General features: G+C 37.0%; 1 protein-coding gene and 1 long non-coding RNA gene across 2 annotated transcripts in view; both read right to left on the bottom strand.

The window, feature by feature from the left end:
• Positions 1-19,871, bottom strand: part of LOC107680094 (sodium/potassium-transporting ATPase subunit beta-3-like) — a 36,380-nt gene that overhangs the window by 6,738 nt on the left and 9,771 nt on the right. Inside the window, exons 2-5 of the mRNA XM_016475860.1 lie at positions 8,777-8,905; positions 6,929-7,027; positions 4,675-4,862; positions 4,261-4,311 (exon numbers count right to left, since the gene is read on the bottom strand). Coding sequence (XP_016331346.1) covers positions 4,261-4,311; positions 4,675-4,862; positions 6,929-7,027; positions 8,777-8,905 — 467 coding nt within the window. The remainder of the gene's footprint in view (positions 1-4,260; positions 4,312-4,674; positions 4,863-6,928; positions 7,028-8,776; positions 8,906-19,871) is intronic.
• LOC107680095 (uncharacterized) lies at positions 12,164-16,005 on the bottom strand. Its single transcript, XR_001633113.1, has 3 exons — positions 15,875-16,005; positions 12,454-12,456; positions 12,164-12,175 (listed from the first exon to the last, which is right to left on the bottom strand). It is a non-coding gene; the product is annotated as an uncharacterized LOC107680095 (long non-coding RNA).

Genomic DNA, 19,871 nt, shown 5'->3' with positions numbered 1-19,871 from the left:
GGAATAGCCTTCCTGATAACGTTCGGGGTTCAGACACACTCTCTCTGTTTAAATCTAGATTAAAGACACATCTCTTTGGCAAAGCATTCAAATAATGCATCTCATAATCTTGTACTGCAGTTATACCTGATCAAATGCACATTATTATTCCTTAGCTTGGGTTGAACTTGAACAAATAATTTTTGCTTGGTTGGAATAGCAGCTACGCTAATTATGTCTATTTGTTTCTCTGTTTCTGCCACAGGATTAACATACCATGGTAACTAGGAATTACACAAGCTTCAGTCTGGATCCAGCCCTACAAAGACCTGAGATGACCGAACACCTGAGAAGAGATGATGCCAACCCAGAAACAACAAACTACCAAATTTTGCTACAAGTTTGATTGCAACATATAATCATTGCTGTTAATAGTGTTCATCGTCTGTTTGATTACGTCATTAACTGAATTTTACCATACATTTCTGCCATATGTACATCAATTTGACAGTCACTACTGATAAGCTACTACTAAATATATTGTAGAAACTTAATTTTCTGTAAAGCTGCTTTGCAACGATTTGTATCGTGAAAAGCGCTATACTAATAAACTTGAAATGAACTGAATTGAAAGTGTTATCAAAACGCATAAAACGGCAACCATCGTTGATTATGTGAACAACAGATACTCTCAGCGGTAATATCACTGGAACAGTTAATACTGAAATGTAATCGTTGCATGTGTGAAAGTCCCATTGAAACACTGCAAGATCTCTATTAGTGGAAGTTTGTTTAGTAAAAAGACTGAAAGAGCAAGAACCATCAGCATAATTTAAGAGCAAAAGCATTCAAGTTCAGAGGACACAGAGATCCTAAGGAGCAGAGGGCACTTCCTTGTGTCCGCTGTATACCTTCAAGGGTCAGATGGGTGAGAGGTCTCAGAGAAGTCATGAGGTACAAAAATGACAAAATGATAAGGGCGGTAAAGACGTTCTCATGGGACAAGTGAAAAACAGGGCAGGTGTGATAGGAACGTCTCACATCTGCAGCATAGAACTACTCGAAGGAAGCAAACAAGTGTTTGAAAATGGGTCCAACATTGCATAACTTGTCCCTGATATCGGTTAGATGCTTGTGGACATGTTCATATGATGTCACTAAGGTCAAAAGACAATGTTTTGCAAGAAAGAAAAATTGCTGTGTCAATAAAATCAATTGGAATACCTGAGAAACCATGAATTTGACTTGACCATAGTATACTTATGTGTGGAAGATTGCCAATAGCAATGGGCCCTGTTTACACTTGATATGGTGATCCAAACTCAAGTGCTAAATAAGCATTTGTAGAGTAAACATCACTGTGGCCTCAACAACCCTGAAGGTTATGATTACATGGTACTGAATTGCTATGGTAAGTTTTGATTAACTAAATCACACACATTTTCCTCTTCATGGTATCAAATCTTGAGATATTTCGAGTCTCTTCTTGTACAAGTGGGCTGTTCTTGATCAGAATAAGTTGTAAAGTGGACCAGACCTTATGCCGATAGTCCAAAGCAGGGGTGTCTAATCCTGCTCTGCACTCATAAAAATAAAGGTTCTTTATTGGCATCAATGGTTTCATGAAGAACCTTTAACAACATATAGTTATAGAAACTCACTTATGGGAACTAGCCACCAAGTTGGTCCCGAGAACTAAACTTTCCCCTAGGACCATTTTCCTGGTTGCATTCACACCACCAGTAGGAACTAGGACTGGGTATTCAAGGGAAAAAAATCTCTCAACTAATGCTGTAAAATATACATGAGAGTCGGTTGGTACTACATTACAATAATATTAAAGGTTAAAAAAAATGATTTGTATACCAACAAATTACACTCAATTACGTTTTTATAATATGTTATAATACTAATTTTGACGTTAAATTACAAAATTATATTTCTACACCAAGTCATTTTTTAATATACACATTTAAATGGTTGCTGTCATAAAAACTTGATGGATTTATTCAAACATAAATATTGAAGCACAGTAAAAAAAATTATGATGAATGCTATATGGTGCATATAGTTAGCGAAATGCTCCTCTCTAGAGTTAATTTTTCTAGCTGACTAATGAGTTTTCGGTCACAGAATGTGTTTTTTTTTTCTGAGGTAAATGTGATGTTACGTGACATACTGTATTGTTTTCCAAGACATATATTGATGTATTTTGTGTGGTTGAAACGATAATAGAGTGATTACATGAGACAGGATAAGTTGTACTTCTTTTAACATACCTTCGGATATTCATTCATGTTTATTTCACGCTGTAACTGGTATTGATGCGGCGGACATGATCAGTTCATGTGCGTTTCGCACTGCCAATTCTCTTGAACTGAGGTGCTACAGCGATCTGTCCCTCCACATTAAACAGCACCGAAATGACTTTTTTTTTTTATATATATTATAATAAAATGGACAGAATTTGAAATATGAGACTTTATTTTTATATCAAAAGTAACAAAGCACAAAGCTTATTGCAATTTATTGGATAGGAGGTGTGCTACAATGTTCCGTTCATTAATTGAAAACAGGCTAGGCTAATTGATTCTTGGGATTTAAGAATCGATATTGTTGTTTCACAAAACTGAAAATCATTTAAAATTGAGAAATGTATATATTTTTTTACCCAGCCCAAGTAGGGACAATGCATTGATGCAAGCCGGACGACAGCTTCATCATTTAAGAGCGGCATTCAAGAAATTAGTTCGTGGAGTAAGTATACGTAAACTGTGTTTACATGGCTTTTTAAAAATGACAGGCTTTGTATGGTATGTGTATGGTTTTGTATGGTATGTGTTTGACCAACCACCGTTGTGGTAGTTTATGTCGACGGTAGTTCCTATTGTGCTGGGTTAGACCCTACTGTGATGTAGGAGCTAATTTAAGAGGCTTTCGCACCGGGAAGTTATAGGAACTAGCCTTCAACACGCGTTCACAATATTACCACACTGCATGCGTGTGGTGCTGCTGATGCAGGAGCCGCTGTTTTGATGTAGAAAATGTTTGCAATCAACACGCATGTGTCATGGTACGTGCATCGAAGACTGACACGGAAGAGAAGAAATGGTTGAATAAAGTTCTTATTTTGTTTTCTTTGCGCACAAATAGTATTCTCGTACCTTCATAAAATTACAGTTGAACCACTGATGTCACATGGACTATTTTGTTGATGTCCGTACTATGTTTTTGTGTCTTGAACGTGGTAATTGCGTTGCTATCTACACTTAAAAAAAATTATACTAAATTAAGGTAAGTGGTTGCAAACAATTTATTTTAGCTACATTTAAATAAAAACTAAATTTGTTTATTTAAATGTAGCTAAAATAAATTGATTGCACCCACTTACCTTAAAAAAATGTGTAAATTCAATGAATCTTTTTCAGTGTATGCAGGGTCAGAAAGCTGTCAGATTTCATCAGAAATATCTTAATTTGTATTCTGAAGACGAAGGTCTCACGGGTGTGGAACAACATGAGGGTGAGTAATTAATTAATGACTTAATGAATTTAAATTTTTTGGTGACCTATCCCTTTAAGAGTACAGAGAGCCATCTTCCAGCAAGTTGAGCTCCAGCCCTAATAAAACACACCTGAACCTGCTAATCAAGGTCTTCAGGACTACTAGAAACGTCCATGCAGGAGTGTTGGAGCTAAACTCCGCAGGAAAGCAGCCCTCCAGTAGCTGGATTGGACACCCCTGGTCAGCGTTAAAAAAAAAAAACATTTGACATGACTGGAAATTTCTTCACTATTCTCGATAATGAACATGCAGTGATGCACATCCGTAGTTCAGAGCACGGAAATCTTTTGACTGATTAAACCGAAACACATTAATATCAGGAGTAAACGGGGCCTTAGTGGTTCCCATGGTGTGGAAGGACCCACAGCTACATTTACTTTACCCTAGACGCTATGCATTACGTTCTCGATGACTGGGGATCTGAAGGTATACATCATTTCTAGAATGAGGGTGGTTAAAAGCACCAGAGACAAAGCAGTACAGAAGAGAGGCAGCAAAGAGATGGAAAAGGCCCGGGGCAAGGACCCAAAATCTTACCCAACATTAATACTGCTGGCCCTATAGGCAGCGTGGAGAGAGACCAGATACAAACAGATGTGTGAAAACGCAAGATGGAAACACTCACGCACATTAATTCAGACTGGCTGCATCATGTCACACTCATCCTGACATCGAACACTCTGAAGCTAGTAACACAAAGTGTGATTTGGGAATTACCTTGGCAATGCAGTTGATATGCGGGTCTCCTCGTGGCCTAAGCCCAATCACCTGCAAAGTAGTATATACAATGAACAAAAATCCTTCTAAATCTATTAACAGGCCTGATCGCATGCTTACATTTCTAGGATGCAACTGGAACACAATGCATGCCGGATTGGAAATTTTGCGTCCTTGCATGTTTGTCTGGAGAACATATGCTAACACAGGTGTTCTCAACTCTGGCCCCTGAGGTCCACTTTCCTGCAGAGTTTAGCTCCAAGATCTTCAGGATTGCTAGAAAGTTACAGGCAGTCAAGGCTGCTCAAGGTTGGAGCTGAACTCTGCATGAAAGTGGATCTCGAGGGCAAGAGTTGAAAACCTCTGTGCTAACAGCTAGCTTTGACCTGGGAGAGCGTAAAAACAGTGACTCACTCGATTCATCTTGACTAGGATGCATGGCTGACCCTCGGAATAACCGAAATTGCTATCAGCCAGTCCAGAGCACTGTCGTAGCACACTTCTCTTGAACTGGCAAACCTTCTTCTCCTCAACATCGTCTTGCTCAAAGTACATACCCTCGGGACAGGGCTCGTTCGCCTCCTGCAGAGAGTCATTGTACGCTGAAGTAACAGATGAGAGAGAGTAGATGGTGAGATAAAGGTGTCAAGCTGGAAATCTTCAGCAACAATTTGTGACAATTGTGTGGTTGGGAGATGTCTTTCTTGTCAACAAGTGTGACCATTTTGGAAGTCTTTGAAAGCTGCAAATAAGAAAGATCTTAAAGACCCTAATATATGACTTGAGAAGCACAACATCCCTGTGTTGGAGCATTTCATTTTGTTAAATAACTAATAGTTTTAGTTTAAAATCTGCGTTCCGTTTGAAGTCAGAATTGGGACATTGTATCGTGAGGAAGGAGGACGACATAAAAATGAACGGTCAACAAAATAGCAGATTGCAGAGGACGCCATGTTGGCTTTGTCATGTGACCTTTCACTGCCATTCACAAGTCCTCTCCCTTGACCTCATGGGATAGAGAAGTGTCCATCAGATGTGCACTTCAGAATCTTCAGTAGCAGGTCATCCCGGTACACTTCGTCTACTGTTTCATGAACACTACGAATACAGACATACTTCTCATTTGACACACTGTTTTTCATCTACTATATAATAGGATATCTACTGTATATTTAGGCATCGGACACATAGAGGAATTTTGACTTGTGTTTATCATTAGCCACATACTTGGGTGCTGAGAAGTGAGAATTCTGACTTCAAGAGGTGTTCTTGTCTTCCAAGGAGGAAGTAGGCAAGCATCAGACACACCACTAAACCACAGTTTGCTATGGCTAATGAGTGGTTGGTGGAATTAGGAAAGAGCAAGTGTTTTATCGGACAGGTTTTAGCAGATACACATGATTTCAAAACTAATAGACGTGGACTAAAAACCACAAGACTGATTGCATGGGGTCCTTAAATGAGTCACTTGTGACTGCTGTAGCTGATCTTTAACTGATCCATTCAAGAAAGACTTCACTTTCTGAGCTTTCCGATGGGATGGTGACAGCATACAGCTGATAACAACTTGTGCAGTTAACAGGCAAACTCAAGTACATTTAAACCATCAACGGCGGGAGATCACATCCAAACCAGAGGCTACATAAGCAGGACATTGAGAAGTTTTTGTACTGAGAGATTAAAATAAAATATATTTGACTATGCCACCACCAAATGTATAATTTTCATAATATAGGTGATTTTATGTTAAGTCTTGTTTTTCTGCACAATATCTGACTGCTGCACCTCGTCCTCCTCCTAAATTCTTAAGTGTAGCTTTTGCTTGCCCAAATATGACCTTGATGAACGACAGTGCTACAAAAACATGTTAGTAAAAATGTGTCTTTATTTTATCTAAAATCTGGCCATATTAAGAATATCCTCCAAATAGGATTTGTTGCAAACATTTTATCCACCCACACAAAGATAATGTTTGCAGGTTCTTAACAGAGTTGAATTCTTGATCTTGTGCACTTGAGAGCTCTCAAAACCACATAAATGTGGCTTAAACTGGCTCTCAAAGCTCAGTCTTATAGATGTGGGTCTTGTCTTATGGTCTCATTTGTACTAAAGGTGTCTATTTTTACCAAAGGTGACATTACCTCAACCTAACAAGACTTCAGGCTCTGACGAGCTTATTGGTTCTCTATTTCAAATCATTCAAATGGACCGCCTGGTTCTTGGACCATTAGCTCATGGTCTGGATCTGGTTCTCGAAAGGTCTGGAGTTCGCGCCAACCCTAATCAAACACACCTGAACAAGCTACTCAACATCTTCAAGATTACTAGAAAGTTAAAGGCAGGTGAGTTTGATCAAGGTTAAAGCTAAACTTTGCAGGAAACTAGAACTCGAGGACCAGAATTGAAAACCACTGGTTTAGGTTTTAGGAGGACTGTGGTATTAGGGGATCTAGGTTTGATGGGGTTTTTGGAAAGACCTGGCACTGTTCTGGGATTTAGGCAGTCTTGCACTGGTCTGAGTCTCGGAGGTTCTTGACTCCAACTTTGGTTCTGAATGGGGGGTTAAAGTATCCTCTGATTTATCAGATTAGGTTCAGGTGGTACTGTTCATGATCACTTTATACTGTGACAAGGTAAATATGTAGAGAGGTAAAGTGATGGGACTCACGCTGCAGGAACGACTCCAGGGGCTGCATGTACTTGCTGTATTGCTGGGGAATTGATCGGTTAAATTTAATTTCCAAGGACCTCGGCCTGATCATCAGCCCTGTGGACAAAATATGCCATGCAGATGTACATGATACAAATTAATGGAGATTGTAGCACATTCGTGTTATCTGTACACTGATTTAATGTGTGCATTGAGACATTTTTAGAATGTTTTCTTGTTTCTTATTTACAATACTTCAAAACTATCCATACAAGATTCCTTCCTTTCTTTTCACCTTCATGAATTTTCCAGTCTTTCATGATGGCATGACAATGATTTGCAAAAATCATTTTACTGACTGCTAATTTCTAGCTTTTTAAGAGGTAAGCATAACTACAAAAATAGATATTTAAAAAGGGAATTTTGAGGTTTTTGGTATCAATAAAAAAAAATCTTATATTTACAGATTTTCCATGTGGGAATTTCAGACATTTATCAGGTCACACTTTATTTTAAGGTCAAATTCTCACTATTAGTGAACTATTTACACAGCTTCAATAAACTCCTAATTTGCTGCTTAGTAATAGTTAGTAAGGTAGTTGTTAGGTTTAGGTATGGGGTACATTTACATTTATTAATTTAGCAGACGCTTTTATCCAAAGCGACTTACAACTGGGGAATACATCAAGCGATTCATGGATTAAGGGATCTAAAATATGGTCATGCAGAACAAGGCATTAATGTGTGCTTTATAAGTACTAATAAACAGCCAATATGCATGCTAATTAATAGTGAGAATTGGTCCTTAAAATAGTGTTACCATTTATTATTTATATGTGCAGAATTAGATGTTTGCACTATTTCAAAGGCACCTAACACTTGTACTAATGCTCACTGTGTGCGTTTTATTATTGTATCAGAACATTTTTTGGTTATAATAATTGATGTGTGCTCATTAACGCCTCAAAATCTTGCTTGGAACAGTCAATGCACTGATATTTGGACACACTAAACCGCAACTTGCACTGATATTTGGACACACTAAACCGCAACTTGTCTGAAATGATGTCCAACTGCGTCTGTACTGAGAACATTCTGTTACTAAAAGATATCGAGGAGGAGAGGGGGCTGAGGGAGGTAAGAAAATAGATGAGTGGGTGGAATAAATTGACACTTGGGGAAGGATGAATGATAGCGAGAGAGAGACCTGTGAGCTGCGTCTCACTTCGCCGGGTTTAACGGCGCTCATAATCGAGCGAGAGGATGGAACTGGAGCGCTCTCATCGCAACCACTGTACACAAGTGTGTGGGCTGCAGTGTCTATCCACTGTCTGTGTGTGTGTGTGTGTGTGTGTGTGTGTGTGTGAGAGAGAGAGAGAGAGAGAGAGAGAGAGAGAGATAGAGTGTGGGGGAGGCTAATGGATGATGTGTAACACTGCTGTTGTGTGTTCTGATTGCAATGGAGGTAACAGTAAAAATAGCACAGAATAAATCATATCAGCTAAACGACACCTCTACTGCACATTCTGTCTGTCCTGTTACTCTCAATGTTATTCTCAAAAGAAAGTCAAGTCAGAATTGTGAGATTTGGCAGAAACAAGCTTCCATATCGTACTATCACACTGCTTCTACTTCTCCAGTATTCAATATATATGCAGTATGTGGGTTTTCTGTATGAAACATCTAGATGACTTGACTAAATTCAATGGAGTGCGAATAAACGCAAAATTGGTTAAAAAGATAACTATGCAACTGGCTTAAAACGAGATTTCCCATTTCATTTTATTTGTGTAGTGCTTTTCATAGTACATATTGTTCCAAAGGGTTTTAACAAAGAATATTGTCTTAATGCTGTGGGTTTGTTACCTGGACTGGCCACTCGGTCCCTGTATCGGGGAGTGTGCTCATCCAGCGTCTGTAGCATCACCCACATGGTGAGACTGAACATTCCCGCCAGGAAGCCATAGAAGACCAGATAAAAGAGGAATATAAGAGCTGCAGAGAGAAGACAGACACATTAAACATGTACCTTTTGCTTCCATAACATTAAATGTAACAAGCAATGGTTAGTACACAGAGTCCACATTAAAGAGCGCGTCATCCGGAAAGCATCACGTTTTATTTAAGAACACTTGATAAACATCATAAAAGGGTGGATTCACAAACATTCGGAATCATAAACCGCGCAAAACGTCAGCAGGAGAGAGTCAGCGTGTGGATTCAGAGGTTTGTCGTTGTATGGCTCGGCGGTCTGAAACTAGTAGTGCAACAGTGAGGATTAAACTAGTTCCGGCGGTTTGCTCCTCCACACAAGGACGTGTCACAACAGAAGGAAGGATGGGAACGAGGTGGAATGTAACAGCTGAATGCTCTGGAGAAAAGCAAAACATAATGTTAGCAATCTGGGAGAACGAACGACAGCAAGAAATGGGCGGCTTATATTTCACCTTATATTTGCATTAAGAAAATGATGCATATTTTTCGGATGATTATTCTGATGGATCCTGGCATTGTGACATTTTATCATAAACAATATATGTTAGTTCGACCAATGCTGTGCCTCTGGGGTGGAACTGTTTGCTAAATATGGATATATTATCAATAATGAACCATTTTTATGTTTGCATTTTAAAAAGATTACCAAAAACAACTCACAATTCAATATTTCATTGCATATGAATTCAAGTGAATTGTTACACACCTACTCACTACTGTAATGTGAAAAGGTCTGTAATTATTTTAATGAGACATAATAAAATCGTGATGTGCAGAATATGGAAGCCCGTTTCCTCTATTAAATAAAAAATAAAACAAGGTAATTGCGAGTTTATATCGCGCAATTCTGACTTTATAACTCGCAATTCTGAGAAAAAAAGTCATAATTGCGAGATATGAACTCTCAATTGTGAGAAAAGAATAAAGTCAGAATTGCGAGATATAAAGTCGCAATTCTGAAAAAAAAAAAGTAAATTCTCACTTTCTTATTTTCTCACAATTGCGAGTTCATATCTCGCAATTATGACTTTTTTTCTCAGAATTGCGAGTTATAAAGTCAGAATTGCGAGATATAAACTCGCAATAACCTTGTTTTATTTTTTATTTAAATGGCGAAAACGGGCTTCTATAGCAGAAACATGTAGAAGCAGTAAAATATAAAAGCAGTACTACACAAAGATCATCTTATTTTGCACTAAAAAAGCGCGAGTGATTTTGAATCTCTTGATTCTGGGGGGACATTTAATTTTCGTGAAATTCGCCTAGATATTGAAGCAGATTTGGCTGAATGAACGCTTGAATTATTGAAAAAGTAATATTTTGGTCAGCACTCCATTTGTGACAAATTAAGCACAACAATTGTAGGGAGATGAATGATAACTCATCCCCCCCACCAACACTCACACGTCCAGAGAAAAACAAAGTAATGACTACAGACTGCAGAACCGAGACGTCAAGGCCCAGTGAAACAAGAAATCACGGTTTACTCATATATATATATATATATATATATACCGTGATTGATATATATATAAAAAGAATGACAAAGAATAATTCGTTCATTCGTTTACTCATACACTATAGCTATGGCTAATGCTACAGTTCATTATATGTGGAAAGAAAAAGCAAAAGTATTGTCCACTGTATAAGATGTTATATTGCATATAAAGGCCAAGACTGAATCTCATGACTTGCATTTTCTTGATTCTTATAGAAAAGCTGCATAAACCTGCTAAATAGTAGGGATGCACGATATTGGATTTTTGCCGATATCCGATATTTTTCAACTCATTTTGGCCGATAGCCAATGCCGATACCGATATATTTCCGATATATGTGTTTTTTTAACAAGAACTTATTTGTTAGAATTAAATAAACAATAATGAAGTTCTTTTATAATGACAGTACACTGAAGCTTTGGAAATAACTATAAATAAACTGTATATCAATCGCTGCATTTTTTTTTCCAGAAAAATGCAGTAGTAACCTTAACATTATTTTAAGATTTAACATTTGTAGATGGTCAAAGCAAAAGAGCGGTAAAAAATTCTGAAAATCTTTTAGAGCTCATAGTTTGTTTAAAAAATAACATATTATACATTAATGAATAAATCAGTATATATAAAATTATTTAATTTACAAGCGTCATGTTTGTGATTTTTTAAAATTCTTTTAAGCGATAGCTTCTGACCTTTAAATCAAAACATACTCATGATTTTATGACATCAATTACTAATTTATTTAATCAGAAACACAGTCTAAATGTTATTTGTGTTGCTTTCATTTTATTAAAAGTAGGCCAACAGCGCCCCCTACGGAATTAAAACCCTTTACCGAACGAGCATTAGGACCCCGGGGAGGCTGTCGTTGCTGCATGTGCTATTACCGTTTACTCTATCATACACCGAATGCTTTGTTTAAATGTAGCGATCCAAAGCAGTGAATCTAATTGCCATTCAGGCAAAACTTTGCTTCCAGAATGAGTCACACTTCTGATGTGATCTAATCGCTAGCACACCCTGAGCACATGTGAGTCAACGTATTCCTCTTATCGGCAAGACATATCGGCATATTTTTTTCATATCGGGCAGATGCCGATATGTACATTTAAAGCCATTATCGGCCGATTCCAATATAGGTCTGATAATATCGTGCATCCCTACTAAATAGATTTACATGTTAAACACTCATTGGCTGCTGAAAGAATGATCAAATGAGCCAAAATCTATAATAAAAAGAGCATGAAAGAGAGAGGATCTGTAGAACTTTATGAATGATGGATGTTTGAATCGTATGGACTTTTTGCTAAATTCTGAGGCTTCAGATTCCATGTGGACACGCTTAGACATAAGAGATATGTCCCTTAAAGAAACATATGAATGTTTAAAATGTTTGAAGGGGGAAAAAAAAAAAAAAAAAAAAAAAATCTACAAAACAAGGTTATTTTAGACTAACTGAGATACTATTAGTTAATTTTTATTTTTATATTGTCCATGTTCACTTTAAATTTAGTTAAACCAAGTATTGTTTGGGCATTTGTGTCAATTTTATTATGCTTTTCCCCTTTAAATGTGTCTATATAGTTTTTCTTCATTATTATTTATTTGTATTATTATTATTATTTAGCCGAACTAAATAAAAATAAGAAATGTTACCTTGACAGCTAGCTGACATAAAAATATATATATATTTTTGGTTTGTTTATTTTGTCAATTAATTGTTTATTTTATTTCAAATAATGAAAATGTGTTATTGTATGGTTTTAGTTAACTGCAATAACGCTGCTACCGATACAGCACAGTGATTGTATCTATGGTATTTCAGTACACCGCTGTACTGTTTAAATGCCATATTTACATACTGTGGTATTTCAATGGTACGTCAAAGTACTGGAAGAAACGCCATGCTGTTACTGTAAAAAAATTCCCAAGATTCCATAGTGGGCCAAACAACAGCACAGAAACACTCTTTTCTTGTTTGTTGGTGTTATGTAGCGGCTCTTGAACAGAGAAGAACACACCAGGTCTGAGGTAAGAGAAAATAAATACCATCTGAATAATAATTAAAGCATTTTAAATAGCAAGAGAAAACGCTAAAAGAGGGGAAGTAAAGGACAGTGTATAAGAGTGTGTGTGAGAGAGAGAGAGAGAGGCTCAGTTTAATTATAGATGCATTTCTTCTTTGCCGATGTCTCTGAGGTAGTAGACTCTTACTATAAATAGCATCTGGGGGAGGACGGTTTAGTGATGGCACAGCACTGGCCTAGGGAGTCAAACACACACACTTTCTGCTTCTGCTGCCTGTCATAATATTCCCCCGGTGAATCAGTCTTAAAGTGTGTACCACTGCACGCCAGACATGCAAATGAACAGCCATCATTAGATCTCTCCAAAGAATTTACATGCAAATTGAAAATTCTACATAAGGGTTGATGACATGACACTCATTTATGCAACTGGATCTATTCATTTATTTATAAAATTCCACAAAAATGCATTTCACACAAACAACGACTTAATTACACATCTAATGATGAACATGTTTTCAATTTCTGATTTATATAATTTATCAGATTTTTTTTTTCCAAAGTGGCTGGTGGCATAAAGTAAGGTGATATCGCATTGAAGGAAAAAGACTCACTAAAAGAACATTATTATTATTACTTCTAAGAAATAAAAGGCTTCACTGCTTGTTCATATTTGAACTTTTGTTTGCCAAATCTAACAACCATGCAGAAACATCTAAAAAAAAATTCAAGGCCAATAAGTATCTTACTTTATGAATTTATAATTAATTATATTAATAAAAAATATTTTTCATTAAATGTAAACTTTTGATTTATTTCCTTTTAAAAAAAAAAAAAAAAAAAAAAAAAAAATCACAAGAAAGCAAGAACACAAATAAGTTTTAACTACATTTTTTTAATTACTGAAAATTTCTCCCCAAAATGAAATGTTTGTCATCATTTACTCATCATTATTTCTCAGGTGGACCATGAGTTGTAGGAGTTATTTTGCAGAATATCCTTGTTGCTCTTTCCGTGTTGTGGAAGAATGAAATCAGATGACTTTTTATCAGATGCATTTTAACTTCAACCAACTGACTATAAATGTGCATGGATCCAAACAGAATGCAGAATCTCAAACAGGCGTTTTATACTGGAAAAGGTGCTACCTTTCCCCTGTGATAAATCTCTTTTAGCCAATGATGTGACATTGGCTAGTTTCTTGGATGGGGTTAATAGAGTTATTAATCAGACGTGGCTCTCGTTAGAGCTAAATTTCCTACTGTAAATATATTAAAACTTATTTTATGATTAGTAATATGCATCGCTAAGAACTTCATTTGGACAACTTTAAAGATGATTTTCTCAATATTTAGATTTTTTTGCACCCTCAGATTCCAGATTTTCAAATAGTTGTATCTCGGCCAAATATCGTCCTATCCTAACAAACCATACATCAATGGAAAGCTTATTTATTCAGCTTTCAGATGATGTATAAATCTTAATTTCTTAAAAATTGACCCTTATGACTGGTTTTGTGATCCAGGGTCACATATTTCATCTTAAACGCATGACTGTGTTCGTCAGCCACCACTGAAGACCATTTCTGAGCAAGAAAAGCCCACAGAAGCGGATGTGGTAATGGTGCGAAAGCTGAGGAGACAAAGACACTCAGACGGATCTGGATAGAGGAGCAGTAGCTGCTTATTGCTCCTCATCACATCAGCTCATATCTCCATTCAATCGAATGCACCGCATCTCGCTAATGCCTCTTCCATTAGATATGATCTCACAGAGTCAATAACACTGGCCTTCAACATTCCTCTATTATTCCCTCACTAGTGTGTGTGTGATTCTGTGGGCCAGTTGTAAAAGATTTTCAAAGATACAATTTCTGCTGTCCAAACAACAACAACAAAAAAGGATTAAAACAATATTGGAATTTAGACTGAACGGTGTGTAAAAATATTATAATTTCATCAAATTAATTTAAATGCACATAGACTACTTAAACTCAATATTATACGGACAGTATTAAATGTTATTTATATTATTATTTATTTATATTTTCCATTTAAAAAATAAAATACTCAACAGTTTTCCAATGGAATAATTTTTGGATACAATGAAACTTTCTGATTCCAGATTTCTACATGAAGCACACAATTCTAGATTGAAGTTTTAGCATAAATGTTTAAGAAAATACAGGTGAAAGTAGTAAAGATTTCACATATTTGCAAATATATTGCAATTACATAATTTGGACATCATTTCTTGATGCATCAAGTTAGACATATGACAATTGCAATTAAACTTTTTTTTTTCAAATCTTTGTTTTCATTTTCTTAACCTTCTGTGGAAAGATGTTTTGCAAAATGAGTTTAAGAAAATGCACAGACTTTGGGGTGTATTTGGACTACAGAACATTTAATCTGATTCCCAAAACTTTTCGAAATTGGGAAAAGAAATTCCTGAATCTACCAATTATATAGTGAACAATTATTATATTTCACCTAAAGATGTTAATGATATACTTTAGTTTTGTTACATCCATGATAAACACTCTAAAAGTTTAGAGTTTGCAATTTTTCCCCAAAGTTAATATATATATCTCCACCAACATAGATCAAATATCAACATCTGGCTCTAACAATTGCGTGAACTGGAGGTGAAACTGTCTGAACAACAGAAGACGGATGTAAGACTGTTTGAAAAACTATCATAAATGATCATTATTTTTGCAATTCAGTTTGATGCATTTCTTAGGTGGCATTAAAGATGTTTGCTTTGTTCATAGAGCACAAATGAATGGAATAGGTCTCTTAAAATGCATTTTAATTAAATAGAATTTTAAACTGATTTATGTCTTAAACACTCATTCATTACTTTTACATGATAAACTTACAAATTTAGTGACTTCACTAATGAACTGTGTGTAGTCTGGGGCAGGACCGAAACAGGCTGTCACAGGAAATAAATGAAAGAGACGGAGGAATGGAGAGAAGAGAAGCACAGAATGAATGATGGGTCACAGTGAAAGACAGGAGACAATCAAAGCACACAGGAGCAGTCTTTATCAGCAGCTCCTCTCAGCTGTCGAGAAACCCAAGCCCTGAAGAACCAGATACTGTCCTCCTCCTCCTGTGCCCAGGCATGCTGGGATAAAAATACCCATGCTGGGGGGGGGCGGGGGTAATATAGGGTCCCGTACTGAGACTGTGGCTACACAGAGTGAGCAGCATCCATAAGTGTGTTTTTCTGTAAGCGGATACGCTTGACTCCGGCACGGGACGGCCATCACATCAACAGCCACATGTTACTGTAAGAGAAGACAAGCTGTACCCTCATTTAAAGACAGAAGAGCCTACATGACCTTGATGATCTGTAGGATTGTCTCAATTATATCGGATATGATATTGTCTATAAAAAAAAAAAAGGCAATAAAAAGATTATTGTTTAAATACTGGGGATGCACGACATTGGATTTTTGCCGATATCCGATATGCCGATAATTTAACTCATTTTGGCCGAAAGCCGATGCAGATACCGATATATAATTATTTTAAATTTTGGTTAGTTTTTAACAAGAACGTATTTGTTAGATTTAAATAAACAATAATAAAGTTATTTTATAATAACAGTACATTGAAGATTTGAAAATAACTATAAATAAACTATATATTAATCACCGCATTTTTTTTTTTTATCAGAAACATGCAATGGTAACCTTGACATTTTATTTTATGATTTAACATTTGTAAATGGTCTAAAGCAAAAGAGTTGTAAAAATTCTGAAAATCTTTTAGAGCTCATAATTTGCTTATATATAAAATATATAACATATTACACATTAATGAATAAATCTAAAGAATATATACAATTATTTAAGTGTCATGTTTTTGTTTTTTTTCTCATGTAAGCTTTAGCTTCAAACTTTTAAAGGGGTCATATGATGCTGCTAAAAAGAACATTACTTTGTGTATTTGGTGTAATGAAATGTGTTTATGCGGTTTAAAGTTAAAAAAACATTATTTTCCACATACTGTACATTATTGTTTCTCCTCTATGCCCCGCCTTTTTGAAACGCGTCGATTTTTACAAAGCTCATCGGTGTGAAAAAGCGAGGTGTGCTGTGATTGGCCAGCTATCCAATGCGTTGTCGAATGCCGAATACCTCAAGCGTGACCATGTATTTTTGTAAGAAAAATATCCATATTTCAAACGTAATAAACACTTCATCTAACTGTGGTACGCAGAAGTCGTTTCGGCGGATGACGTAGTACGTCGGCGCTGCGTGATTAGTGACGAACGTGGAGAGAGAACAAAACAAAACGCCGGTCACGAATTAGAAGTACAAACCGAGGATTTGTAAAGAAAAATGTCGGAGGATTTCGATATAAACCAAGAGGAGACTGGTTTTCCTTTGCTAAAGTGAGGAAACTTTGCTTCCTTTGCTCCTATAAACAAACTTGCGAGACTAGCATACCTCAGAGGCGCATACGTGCTGCGTCATCCGCCGGAACGGCTTCTGCGTATGACAGATACCGGAAGTGAGAGAAAAGTGTTTATTACGTTTGAAATATGAATATTTTTCTTACAAAAACACATGGATTCACTACAGGAGGCCTTTATTCACCGCACGGAGCCGTGTGAGGCACGTTTTATTATGGATGCGCGCGCTTTATTTGACGACTTGTGGACTGTTCAACTGCAACACCTGCTGACTGCAATGATAGAGCTTGGAATAGCCAGGACAATTTTTAATATAACTCCGACTGGATTCGTCTGAAAGAAGAAATTCATATACACACAGGATGCTTCGAGGGTGAGTAAAACACATTTTCAATGGTCCCTGTAGCGTGCCCTCAATCTGTAATGGGTACTGTAGTCCAAATTCAAAATACTGAAGAGACTGTTTCTCCCAACCCATCCGCTAGCTGTCAATATTACAGTACATACTGCACCTTTATGGCCACTGATGGTTTCCCATCTCAAAAGGAAACACATCAACACAAGAAAGCATTTCTCCAAAGTTTCTTGCTCTACACACCATCAACTGAATTCCATCGTAAAGCACGTTTTAGCCCAGTGTGTGATCAACAGGGGTAATGGCACCGGTGCGGACAGCTCGGCTCTGGAGGCTGAGGAACAGAAGAGTGGCGAGACACCCAGTGAACAGCTGAGACTCCCAGTATGACGTTCCTCGCTGCCAGAATCCCTCCTCCAGTGCCGCTCCCTCAGGCTTGTGCCAATTCATTCACACCACTGCGGCGGCGCCCTCAGCTACACATTCTCTCTTCTCATGAGTAGTGCTAAATTTACTAGCATAAAATACTCTGGGCATGAAAGAGGGCATTGAAGTAAACTGTGGTGTTTGTGATGGTAGCAAAGACTATAGATATACAAATACAGTTCACTCCTATTACTTATTAATGGAAGAAACTGCAACAAGCAATATGGCGGAATAGACCTGCCCAGGGTTGCCAGGTTTTCACAACAAAACCTGCCCAATTGCAACTCAAAACTAGCCCAATGGTCCCCCAGTAAAAATCACGTTCCGGGGGGTAAAATACACTTTTTTTTTTGTGAGGTTCCCCTGGTAAATTTCGAATTGCAGGGGATAAATATCACGTATTTGGGGTCGCTTCAACCCACGGACATGCAAACCAACCCGCGGCAACAGTGTTAAAGTATCCCAATTCTGTGGAAAAAATGTGGACTTGGTAACACTGGTCCCGCCTTCTAAATGAAAACGATTTCCTCTATTAATTCAAGCCTATGTATTTTTTTTTTCACTCAAAATGATAAAAGAGAAAATGTAAAAATACACCCTATAGCTTCTTGTAATGGGTCCAGAACTCCCACCCGCTGTTTGCCATGAAGGCAAACTGAGCCAAGCCAGTTACTGAGGAGGGATTTGATCACCAAGAGTTAAACCTGAATACAGATCAAATCTGTCATTAATCACAGTTACAAGCTGATATTATTTTGCAGCACTGAAACCACATCTATAAACTTCCACAAAAAACAAAACATAATGAAAGTGCTCCATATGAATCATGCATATTATTCCAAGTCTTCTGAATACAGATGACAGTTTTGTGTGAAGAACAGAATGGGATTTAATTTACCCAAAAATAGTCTACAATTGTTTATACCGCCCTCATTCAAAACTGTAAAACATTTTTCCAGTGGAACACAACAGATATGTTGAGGAAATCTCTCAATGTCAATCTAAGTCAACTGGGTCCAGTGTCATTTGGACCCCAATGTCTGTCCAAATATCTTGTGTTCCACAGAAGAAACAAATGCATATGGTTTTGGAACGACATGAGAGTGAGTAAATGATGGCAGATTTGTCATTTTTGGGTGAACTTCGTCTTTAAGTTGTTGTTCAATTCTTCCCCTCATTCAGTTTCAAAATGGTGCATCAATGCAACATGAGGAATTTAATGTGACTGACTAAGCAAACTATGGAAGCATATAGGTAGCGAAATTCAATTTAAAATGCAATATGCAAAGTGGCAATGCAATATTCAAAATGGCAATGCAATATTCAAAATGGCAATGTATTTCTGTATTTAAATTTAAATTTCCATTACCCATACGTGCAAAGTTTGTTGCAAAAAGAAAATGAAAATGAAATTATATAATTTACATTTGCCATTTCCAACAGTAGTCTTAATATGTAAACTGCATACAAATTTTAACGCTTTATAAGTTGCAAAATTAAAGTTAAAATATATAACACAAATTGATTTGATATGTATAACATGTTCAAGCAGAAATGGTAGCATAATGATCATTTAAATGCTATTTGTCCTAAATGCATTTAAACTAACAGTTAGAACACTTCGGATTGCATTTTCATCATGACGCCGTGGGATATTTGTAGCAAAATTCAGTGCGGCTTTGAAAATGCATTCCGAGCTGACCACGCCCACCCTCCGTCAATCATTGCTTCAAGGCGGTGATTGGCGGAAACGTGTTACGTTTGGATTGTTCGAAACAAGGCGGCTCGAGATCCGATTAGATCGTCAAATTCACTGGCAGATGAAGTGGAGCGTGAACAGAGAAATATATGAAGCGTACCCCATGCTAAACTCAAACGTTCGAACGACCGACTGACCGATCGAACGTCAAACCGAACGTCTTGAGCTTTGAGCGTCTTGCACTGCAGGTGACCCACGTGACGTCAGCGTCTTGAAATTAGCTGGTGTTTAAACATTTAAGGAGCCAAGCTGCTGTGTAAAGACTATAAATGGACATTACAAACATTACAATAATGATATGTTATACCTAAAATAATACTCAACCATTTCCTGCATCCTGCTGTACTTCCCTGAATAAGTCTTTAAAGGTGTTGTAGGCTAATAAGTCGTTCTGAGTAATAAATTGAAAAAGCTCCCACCTGTATATGACTAAACAAAATAACGTAGTTTACTTGAGGTTCTGTTATAA

Source organism: Sinocyclocheilus anshuiensis, unplaced genomic scaffold (assembly GCF_001515605.1).
Source record: "Sinocyclocheilus anshuiensis isolate Anshui unplaced genomic scaffold, SAMN03320099.WGS_v1.1 scaffold853, whole genome shotgun sequence".
NCBI lineage: Eukaryota > Metazoa > Chordata > Actinopteri > Cypriniformes > Cyprinidae > Sinocyclocheilus > Sinocyclocheilus anshuiensis.
Note: the sequence above shows the minus strand (reverse complement) of the source record. Positions and strands in the feature narration are given on the sequence as shown.